This window comes from Amblyraja radiata, chromosome 18 (genome assembly GCF_010909765.2).
Source record: "Amblyraja radiata isolate CabotCenter1 chromosome 18, sAmbRad1.1.pri, whole genome shotgun sequence".
Taxonomy (NCBI): Eukaryota; Metazoa; Chordata; class Chondrichthyes; order Rajiformes; family Rajidae; genus Amblyraja; species Amblyraja radiata.
The window spans coordinates 26,117,916-26,128,563 of record NC_045973.1 but is presented as its reverse complement, the minus strand read 5'-3'; the positions used below and the strand labels follow the sequence as shown (position 1 = coordinate 26,128,563).

At 49.6% G+C, this 10,648-nt stretch overlaps 1 protein-coding gene across 1 annotated transcript; it reads left to right on the top strand.

Annotated features, from left to right (window-relative positions):
* Positions 1 to 582: 582 nt before the first annotated feature.
* On the top strand, positions 583 to 7,511 carry chchd4 (coiled-coil-helix-coiled-coil-helix domain containing 4). Its single transcript, XM_033036952.1, has 3 exons — positions 583 to 651; positions 3,266 to 3,364; positions 6,937 to 7,511. The coding sequence occupies exons 1-3, from the start codon at positions 630 to 632 to the stop codon at positions 7,236 to 7,238; spliced, it is 423 nt and encodes a 140-aa protein (XP_032892843.1). The 5' UTR covers positions 583 to 629; the 3' UTR covers positions 7,239 to 7,511.
* The last annotated feature ends 3,137 nt before the right edge of the window (positions 7,512 to 10,648 follow it).

Sequence of the window (10,648 nt, the reverse complement as noted above, 5' to 3'; positions counted from 1 at the left end):
ATCGAGCCATCCTCAGTGCATCGATACATGATAAGGGAATAATGTTTAGTGCAAGATAAAGTCATCCGTGTGTAATCCGAAGAAGGGTCTCGACCCGAAACGTCACCCATTCCTTCTCTCCAGAAATGCTGCTTGTCCCACTGAGTTACTCCAGATTTTTGTGTTTATCTTCGGTTTAAACCAGCATGTGCAGTTCCTTCCCACACATAATTTGTGTTATTGTGTTTGCGGACCTGTTAAGCTGCAGCAAGTAAGAATTTCATACTTGGTGCATTTTAAACACTTGACTTCTGTCTGTCAAAGAGGGAGAATTGACTGGGAGAGAGAGTGCGGACAGGGGGTGTGCACGGAGACGAGGGGCTGAATTCTTGCTGTAATTCCGAGCATGAAGCATGCTCTGCATTCTTTTATTCACGCTGCATATTTTGTGCCGGCGATGCAGCAGTGTTTGAAGGATGGCGCGCGCGCGCGCGTGCATGGGAGATCCCCGGGGATCTGGCGCTCGTGCACGCGCCCCCGCCGAAGCCGCTTCCCATTGGTCGGGCCGTCCGTCGACTGCCATTGGCTGGCCGCGTGCGTGATGCGCGTGGGGTGGGAGGTCGCGGCGCGTGTGCGCGCACGGAGGAGAAATGTCCCACTGCCGGCAGCAGGGTGAGTGGGGGGCATGGACACGAGGGAACTTGGGGAGCTACGGGAACGAGGGAGAGGGGGTGTATGAGGGAAGGGGTAGACGAGAGAGGGGGATACATGAGAGAGGGGGGTGCATGAGAGAGGGGGGTACATGAGGGAAGGGGTAGACGAGAGGGGGGTGCATGAGAGAGGGGGGTACTTGAGAGAGGGGGGTACATGAGAGAGGGGGTGCATGAGAGGGGGTAGACGAGAGAGGGGGTGCATGAGAGAGGGGGATACATGAGAGGGGGATACATGAGAGAGGGGTACATGAGAGAGGGGGGGTACATGAGGGAAGGGGTAGACGAGAGAGGGGGGTGCATGAGAGAGGGGGGTGCATGAGAGGGGGGTACATGAGAGAGGGGGGTACATGAGAGAGGGGGGTACATGAGAGAGGGGGGTACATGAGAGAGGGGGGGGTACATGAGGGAAGGGGTAGACGAGAGAGGGGATACATGAGAGAGGGGGGTGCATGAGAGAGGGGGGTACATGAGAGAGGGGGGTACATGAGAGAGGAGGGGGGTACATGAGGGAAGGGGTAGACGAGAGAGGGGGGGGGGGTACATGAGGGAAGGGGTAGACGAGAGAGGGGATACATGAGAGAGGGGGGTGCCTGAGGGAGGGAGGAGGGCAGACATGCGGATGGTTGACATGAGGGAGGAAGGGGGTTGACGGGGAGGAAGACATGAGGGAAGGGGAAGATGGGGGGGGGTGTGTGGGAGGGAAAGAAGAGGGAGACACTTGGGGAGAGAGGGAGATTCTTGGGGATGAAGTTATTTGTGACATGGGAGATGTTGGGGAGCGTGATTCGTGGGGTGGGGGGAGAGATTGGGTAGGGTGTGCTTATTCTCACTGAAGGTGTATAAAATTATGAGAGATATAGAAATGTTAGATAGCCAGTTTTTTCCCCCCAGTGTATGAGAATCAAGAACTATAGGGAATGCTAGTCCCACCTGCTCGTGTTTGGCCCATATCCCTCTCAACCCTTCCTATCCATGCACCTGTCCAAAAGTTTATTAAATGTTGTAATGGTATCTGCCTCCACCACTCCTGCAGATAGCTCATTCCACAGAATAGAATTAATGGGACAAATAACCTCAATTCTGTGACCTATCTAAAGTGCAGCACTGGAAAGACCCCTTGCGATTAAATATGACAAAGCAATAAATAAGACACAGGGCAGGAACAGGATCCAGGAAAACACAGTAGATGGGAGGGGACTTTCAGTCCAATGAAGGGTCCTGACCTTAAACATCACCTGACCCGCTGAGTTACTCCAGTACTTTGTGCCTATCTCCAGGAAATCACAGCCTTGTGGAATTGGGTAAATGTGGATAAATAGATAGCGACACTTTGGGAGGAAGGGGCAGTGTAATGTAAGCAGGTGCAGGTGCAGAGGGGCGGCAAGTCAAGGTGATTAAAGGGTTAAAGTGAGTGGAATGCTTAGCCGTTGTGAATGGGTTGTTGATAGTGTACACAAGGAAGTAATGCTGGCCATACTCGGGAAGCTGAAAGCTGTGTGAAACTGGTGCAGAAGAGGAGTTGACATCTGGGGCTGATCAGCCATGATATTGTCAGGCTTTGTCCTCTGCCCACCTCTCCTGTCCAGTTTTCTCCCAGGATTGGCCCAAGGGATGAAAAATGGAGTTAAATCTGACATGATACATATGAAATGCTGCAGTAAATCAACAGGTCAGGCAGCATCTCTGGAGAAAATGGGTGGGTGACGTTTTCGGTCATGACTCTTCTACATTCTGATTGCAAGGGGGAAACTAGAAGCGCGAGAGGGCTGGACAAATCATGGCCCGGCAACAGGTGACCTCGGGAGAGGGGGTTTCCTGATACGCAGATTTGTCCAGACCCTTCTCACTTCCAGTTTATTCCCCCCCCCCCTCCCCTCCGCAGTGTCCGAAGAAGGAGCCGACCCAAAAGGTCGCCTATCCATGCTTTCCAGAGATGCTGACTATGCTGTGTGTAGGAAGGAATGGCAGATGCTGGTTTAAACCGAAGATAGACACGAAATGCTGGAGTAACTCAGCGGGACAGGCAGCATCTCTGGATAGAAGGAATTTGAAGAAGGTTCTCGACCCGAAACGTCACCCCTTCTTTCTTTCCAGAGATGCTGCCTGTCCCGCTGAGTTACTCCGGAATTTTGTGTCTATGCTGCCTGACCTGAGTTACTCCAGCACCTTGTGTTTATCTTTGGTATAAAGCAACATCTGCAGTTGCTTGGTCTTACATTTTAACTCTGAGAAGCACGTGCGTGTTGCACTGTGGTGTGTCCCCTCATGATTATACACAATCCAGACAGAGGAGACTGCTGGAGGCCCTGCAGCAGCCGGGGGCTCATCTGGATCGGGCGCCGCTCCGGTAGACTGGAGCTCGAAAATGGCACTAGAACCTGGCACCTCTTGCATGCGTATCAGTGGGCTATCTGTATACAATTTGTATTAATCAGGGATTGTGCTTGGGTATGGCAATACTTTACTAAACTGCATGGAATAAAGAATTTCATTGTACGTCTGTACATGTGACGATAAAGAACTATTGACCATTGACATGTTTTACATCACCTGCATCTTCTTTTGACTTTCAGGCAAAGACAGGATCATCTTCGTCACCAAAGAAGATCATGAGGCGCCCAGCAGTGCTGAGTTGATAACGGATGACCCCAATGACCCCTACGAGGATCAGGGTGAGTTGTTGGTGATGTGTAACAGTTCACTGATCGCGGGATCACCTTCCTCTGCAATCACGACCGGCCAATCCTTTCTACGTCCCAGTGAATTCCCCATCTCCGTCCGTCCCACAGGTAGTGCCCAGGGCCACGCCAAGTGGGGCTTCACAGAACACAGAACAGTACAGCACAAGATTAAGAACAAGTTACGCACTACTTTTAGATATGGTGTTATATATTGTCTGAATATGCATAACATTCAATGGGTCCTACTAAGTGAACTTTTTTGAGGTTGTATACTATTGGGAAATTGAGGAAAAAATAGGAGGAACCGATGTAGAGTTGCTGCCTCACAGCCCTAGGGACCTGGGTTTGATCCTGATCTCGGGTGCTTTTTGTACGTTGTACGTGGAGTTTGTGCGTTCTCCCTGTGTCCGGGTGCCTTGCACATCCTAAAGATGTGCTGGTTTGCAGGTTAATTGGCTTCTGTAATTTGTCCCAAGTGTGTAGGATGGAGCTAGTGTATGGGTGTTTGTTGGTCAGTGTGGATGCGGTGGGGAAAAATAGGCCTGTTTCTGTGCTGTTCCTCTAAACTAAACTAAACCAGCCTGACTGAACTTGATGCCGTTAAACTAATATCCTTCAATTCCTAGCGCATTCACGTGCCTATCCAACTATCACCACTATCGTATCTGCCTCCACCACCAACTCTGGCCATTGCGTTCCAGGCCCCACCACCATCTGTGTGAATATAAATCTCACCTCGCACATTTCCTTTAAACTTTGCCACCCTCACCTGAAAGCTATGCCCTCTAGTATTTGATTTTTCCATCCTGGGGCAAAAGGTAGTGACTGTCCACCCTATCTATGCCTCTCATCATTTTATATACCTTAATCTCTGGAATTCCTAAGCTTTCTTCGCCGCCTTAGTTTGAGGATGTGCCTAAAAAACCTCAACTTTGACTGTGTTATTTGGTCACCTCGACCAATGTCCTTGCATGCCTCTGTCACATTTTGGGATGTTTGTTCTCATTTAAGGGTGTCATAAACTCTTTCTATTAAGCGTAGGAGGCTGAGGGGTGACGTCATTGAGGTGTACAAGTTCATGAGGGGCACGGATAAAGTAAACACAGTCTTTTCCCCCATGGTAGAGGATTCTAAAACTTGAGGGCCAGACTTAAGGTGGAAGGGGAGATATATAAGAAGGACCTTGGGAGCAACCATTGCACTCAAAGAGTAGTCCATATCTGAAACCAGCTCCCCTTGACGAAGCTTTACAAACACATTAACAATTTTTAACAGACATTCGGACAAATACATGGATAGGAAGAGTTTAAAGAGCTATGGGCCATATGCAGGCAAATGGGACTAGACCAGTGTACCAACTTGATCAGCATGGACCAGGTGGGCCGAAGGGCCTGTTTCTGTGCTGTACAGCTCCGTGACTAAAGGCAGGTGGTTGTTGTTGATGCCATTGAATATTGGGGAGGCGGGGAAGAGTTGGGTGGTGATAGCAACAGGGTGTGCTGGTACAGTGTTGTATGAATGATGCAGTTCAATTGTAGATTGTCATCAGTTGTAATCTCGACAGAATAGTGAATGGAACAGGTCTCTTCTGTTCGACCTCCTCACATGGTCTATGGGTGATCATTGCAACCGCTAGCACGTTTGAAGTGCATTTGCCGACACTGGTCTTGTACTCGCTGGAGTTTAGAAGAATAAGAGAGGAGCTCATTCAAATTTACCAAATAATGAAAGGCCTGGATAGAGTGGATGTGGAGAGAATGTTTCTACCAGTGGAAGAGTCTAGGACCAAAGGGCACAGCCTCAGAATAAAAGGACGTACCTTTAGAGAGGGGGGGGATGAGGAGGGATTTCTTTAATCAGAGGGTGGCGAATCTGTGGAATTCATTGCTGTGGAGACCAGGTCATTGGGTATTTCTAAAGCAGAGATTGATGGGTTCTGTTCAGTAAGGGTGTCAAAGGTTATGGGGAGAAGGCAGGAAAATGGGGTTGAGAGGGAAAGATAGATCAACCACAATTGAACGGGCCGAATGACCTAATTCTGCCCCTATAACATGAACATATGAGCTAAAGGTGGTTGGATCTGTGATGCTCACCCGAGGAACTCTTGGGGCAATATCCTGGCACTTTCAGCATTCACGCCACCTCCTTTGAGCAAGATAGGCACCAATGATGGCACTAAAGCCTTGAGAAGACCTGAAGTCAAAGGGCATCAAGTGGAAAACTTTGCCTGCATGTCCCAGTTACAAACCCTGGGAACATGAAACATCAACAAGACCTAAACAAGGTGCTGGATCTGACCACCTTCACCCAGCGAGTGGTAAGTACCTGGAACACCTGGCCAGAGAGTGAGGTGGGAGCAGAGTGGCTGACAGTGTTTTAGATGTGTGTAGACCAGCACTTCATCGCCAGGGCATGGAGAGTCACAACCAAGGGCTGGAAGATGAGATTATTATGGATGGATGTCTGCTGGTCAGTATGGACGCGGTGGGCCTAGTGGCCGATTTCCATGCTATATGACTCCATCACATTTGGGCACTTGTCATAGAGTTATACTATGTCTCGTCACATCGAGAAGGAAACATTGAACGGTTACATTAACCAGAAGCTGGAGATATTTACCCATGAGGTAACTTTCTCGCTATTTCAGCACTGATTTCCCTCGTTTCATGATGTCTCCGGGTTCACTCTCCTTGTTGATTCCATCAGTGTAGCTGCAGTATCGTCCAGATCAATTTGTAGGTAATTGGCCCTCTGTAAATTCCCCCTAGTGGGTAGCCACGCTCATAGTCTTTTTCCCAGGGTAGAGGATTCTAAAACTAGAGGGCACAGGCTTAAGGTGAGAGGTGAGATGGGAGAGATTTAAGAGGGACCTCAGACACGTTTTTCAATCGAAGGTTAGTCTGTATCTGGAACGAGCTGCCAGAGGAAGCTACAGAAACAGGTACAATGGTGATATGTTAATGACATTTGGACAGATATATTGATAGGAAGGGTTTAGAGGGATATGGGCCAAATGTAGGCAAATGGGACGAGCCCTGTATGGCAACTTGATCAGCATGGACATGGTGGGCAGAAGGGCCTGTTTTCGTGCTGTACAGCTCTGTGACTCAACTCTAGCATGGCACAGCAGGTGGAGCTGCTGCCTCACATCGCCAGAGACCTGGGTTTGATCCTTTCCTTGGATGCTGTCTGTACGGAGTTTGTATGTTCTCCTTGTGGCCGCGAGGGTTTTCCCCTAGTGCTGTGGTTTCCAAGATTAGTTTAACTTGGCATCATGTTTGTCACAAACATTGTGGACCGAAGAGCCTGTTCCTGTGCTGTATTGTACTACGTTCTATGTAAACCTCTGCACCCTCTCCACATCTTCCTCTTCTGGGGTGGCCAGAACTCAACATAATAAACCATTATTAGTCTTGTCCTTCACCCCCCCTCCCCCCCCCCCCCCCTCTCCGAGCCTCCGTTTTCCCCCAGCCCTCCCCATGTAATGGCAGGAAGAGGCCATTCACCCCTTGAGGCCGTGCTACCGCTCAAGCTGCTGACGTGCTTCCTCGCTGTGTTTGCAGGTCTGATCTTGCCGAACGGTGACATCAACTGGAACTGCCCGTGCCTGGGGGGGATGGCGAGTGGGCCGTGCGGGGAGCAGTTCAAGTCCGCCTTTTCCTGCTTCCACCACAGCATGGAGGAGGTGAAGGGCTCGGAATGCCTGGACCAGTTCCGCACCATGCAGGAGTGCATGCAGCGATACCCCGACCTCTACCCTCAGGATGAAGAGGGCGAGGGGCAAGACCGGGCAGATCAGGAGCCGCTGAGTGACCTCCCACCGCAAGATGCACCCCTCGCCCAGACTCAGGGATCCAGCTCATAGGTGGGGTGGGGAGGGGAGGGCTCCTTGGTTTTTCTCCTCCTTCCCCCCCCCCCCCCCCCCCCTCCTCCACCTGCTCCTCAGCCCAGCCACACCTCAGCAGCACAGCCTTGGCTTTCGTTGTAGGGGTCATGAGGGCTTCCCCTGTGTAGAAACACAGAACTACAGATGCTGGTTAATACACAAAGTGCTGAAGTAACTCGGCGGGTCAGGCAGCATGTCTGGAGAATGTAGATAGGTGATGTTTTGGATGGTGGCCATGAAATCAGTCTGAAGAAGGGTCTTGACCCGAAATGTCACCATGTTCTCCAGAGATGCTGTCTGACCTGCTGTTATTCCAGCACTTTTGGCCTTATGCTTTGTACAAGTTATTAGTTTGTATATAAGGCCCAGAAAGACAGTGCTGGAGTAACTAAGTCAAGTCAAGTTTATTCATCACATACACATACGAGATGTGCAGTGAAATGAAAAGTGGCAATGCTCGCGGACTTTGTGCAAAAAGACAAACAAACAAAGTAGGTCAGGCCGCAGCTCTGGAGAACATGGAGACGTTTTAGGTCGAGATCCTTCTTCAGACTGATTTTAGGGCCTCGATCTGAAACGTCACCTATCCACATTCTCCAGAGATGCTGCCTAACCCGCCAAGTTACTCAGCACTTTGTGTTGTTTTGTGTTTTCCTTGTGCCTATGCAGAGCCCAAGGATAAGGTGTGGAGAGGAAACTGGTTGACTCCCTCAAGGTTGGGAGGGGATGGTCTTGCTGTTCTTTACATGCTGAGCACTTGCCTTGCTCCGTGTGTCCAGTGAGGACCGGGTCTACACTGATTTGGGCGAAGGGGTGCTGTCCGTGCAAGGGTGAAGCCACTCTACACCCAACCTGCACTGATGGCTGCTACCCTGTGTGACTAGCCCCTTCCCCACAACAGGGCAAACAAATCACATTCTATTAAATTAAAGATATTTTTACCGTGAGTTGTCTTTGATCTCGTTGCAATTGACTCCACTTTGGCCGTCTTCCACTTTAAGCCGGAGATTACGTCTTTAATGAGCGAGTTCGGTATTCCGAACAAAGCAAGGAATCATGGGATTTATCAAAGGTCATTCGTGATAAAGAAAAAGCGAATGAAGCGCAGGCTGTATAAACTTTGTATAAATTGTTAACTATTCTGCCAATTAATTAATCTAGAATTCTGGCAACTCAATAGCGGACAGACGTCACTCTTTTATGAATAATAATTCAATGTTATTTCTATCTCACTTCACAAACCCACCCACTGCAATTGCACAGAACCCACTCCCGCACCCACTCCCACTCTCCCCCTCTCCGAGGGGGTTAAACGACATCCACTGGTTAAGACGAGAGGTGCAGCTGACGGTCTCTGGCCTGTCGGGGAACGGGTTCCTCCTGATTTGGTGCAGAGCTCAGCTGGAGTTAGCGCTTCTTCTCCGCACTGGCTGTAAGCCTGGGGCCACTGCTGCTCCGGGCCGGTGTCCCGTCTGTCCAGGATCACCCTGGACACCTCCGGCCGCCCCGGACAAGGATGGGACACTCGGGAGGGGACAGTAGTGAGACTCCGCTCACAAATCTATCTCCTGGGATTATGCATGAGAGGGGTGCGTGGTTCGTCCCTGTATAACCCGGGAGGGCAGCCCGAGTGAGAATGGAACCCATACACCCAGGCTGAAGGGGACTGGACCGTGACTCATCTGTTGGGACAGTGGGAAATAGGAGACAGGGTGGATAGAGAGAGAGAGAAAGGGTTCATATCCATGCACATGTCCTAATGTCTTTCAAAATGTTATTATACCTGCCTTAGTAACTTCCCCACCACCCACTGTGTGAAAGAAGTGGAACCTCAGGTTTTTATTAAATCTTTCCCCTCTCACCTAAGCCCCCTAGTTCTTTTTGGTCCCAGACAACTTCTTCCCCCCTTCAACCCCACCTGTTCCCGTGCCCACCCTCCCTGCGTTCTCCGATGACTTACCTTTGCCTAGTTAGAATAATTTGGTTTAGGGACGCAACACGGAAACAGGCCCTTCGGCCCACCAAGTCCACATTATCCCACTATAATATTAATGCCGAGAAATTGGCCCTCATGCACGTTTTGTCACATGCAGTTTGTGCACATTAGATTGTCACTGCTGAGATTTCTGCATGGACCAGTGGAGGAGGGAGAAATAGTGTCGCTAACTCCAGTAGCAATTCAACAGCGCTTGCAGCGCCGGAGACCCAGGTTCGATCCTGACTATGGATGAAACGCAGGTCTGTATACACGCAGCAGCTCAACTGCCGAGAATGTTTATCTCCAGTGACCTATGACCCTCGCATGCGCAGTTGAAATACCGAACTCGCTTATTCCCATTGAGGACACGAGGAACTGCAGGTGCTGGAATCTTGAGCAAAAGGTTTAGTGCTGGAGCAACTTAGCGGATCAGGCAGCATTTATGGAGGCAATGGACAGAGGTAATGCAATTAAGAGGCAATTGTGTTTCATTGTGACATGACAACGGAAGAATGAAATTCTTACTTGCTGCAGCATAACAGAGCAATAACACAGATAAATATATCATAAACAGAAATTCCACAAATAACTCCAGTACCACTGCAAAAAATCTAAAGTCTGTAATGCAACCAAAGACACAGTCCGTAGAAGATCACAGTTACTGAGGTTAGTGTTGTGCAAAGGTTCAAGAGCCTGATCTGTCCTTGAACCTGGAGGTCACGGTTTGCAGGCTCTTGTACATCCTAGGGGGAACGTACCCTATAAAGAATTGTATATAGAGAATTATAAGAGGTCTAGATAAGGTAGACAGTCATCCCAGGGAAATGTTTTTCCCCAGGGTGGAAATGGCAAATATTAGAAGTCATAGCTCTAAGGTGAGAGGGGCAAAGTTTGAAGGAGATGCTTAATTTAGTTTAGAGAAAACCCACAGTCACAGGGAGAACATACAAATTTGGTAGGCCGAAGGGCCTCTCTCTCAGAACCCAAGCTGTACGAAATGTTTGGAGTACTATGTACAGTTCAGGTTTCCCTGCTACAGGAGGGCTGTTATTAATCTGGAAATGGTACAGAAAAGATTTACAAGGATGTTCCGGATCTGATGGGCATGAGTTTAAGGTGAAGATGGGTCTTGTTCTCTGAGTGCAGGGGTCATCCTATAGAGTCGACTGCCCCATCTCCGGTGAGGCGGTCCTCTGACCAACTCTTCACCTGCCCCCGCCACCCAACCTACACCAGGTGCTCAAAGATCTGCTGTATGGGGTTCAAGGTCAGCATCTAGGGATCCAGGACAGCCCCTCCAAACACTCCGATAAGGAGCTGCAACCTCAGGCTGTGTATACATAGAACAGGACATGATGCCTAATTAGACTAATCTCCTCTGTCTGCATGTGATCCATATCCCTCTAATCCC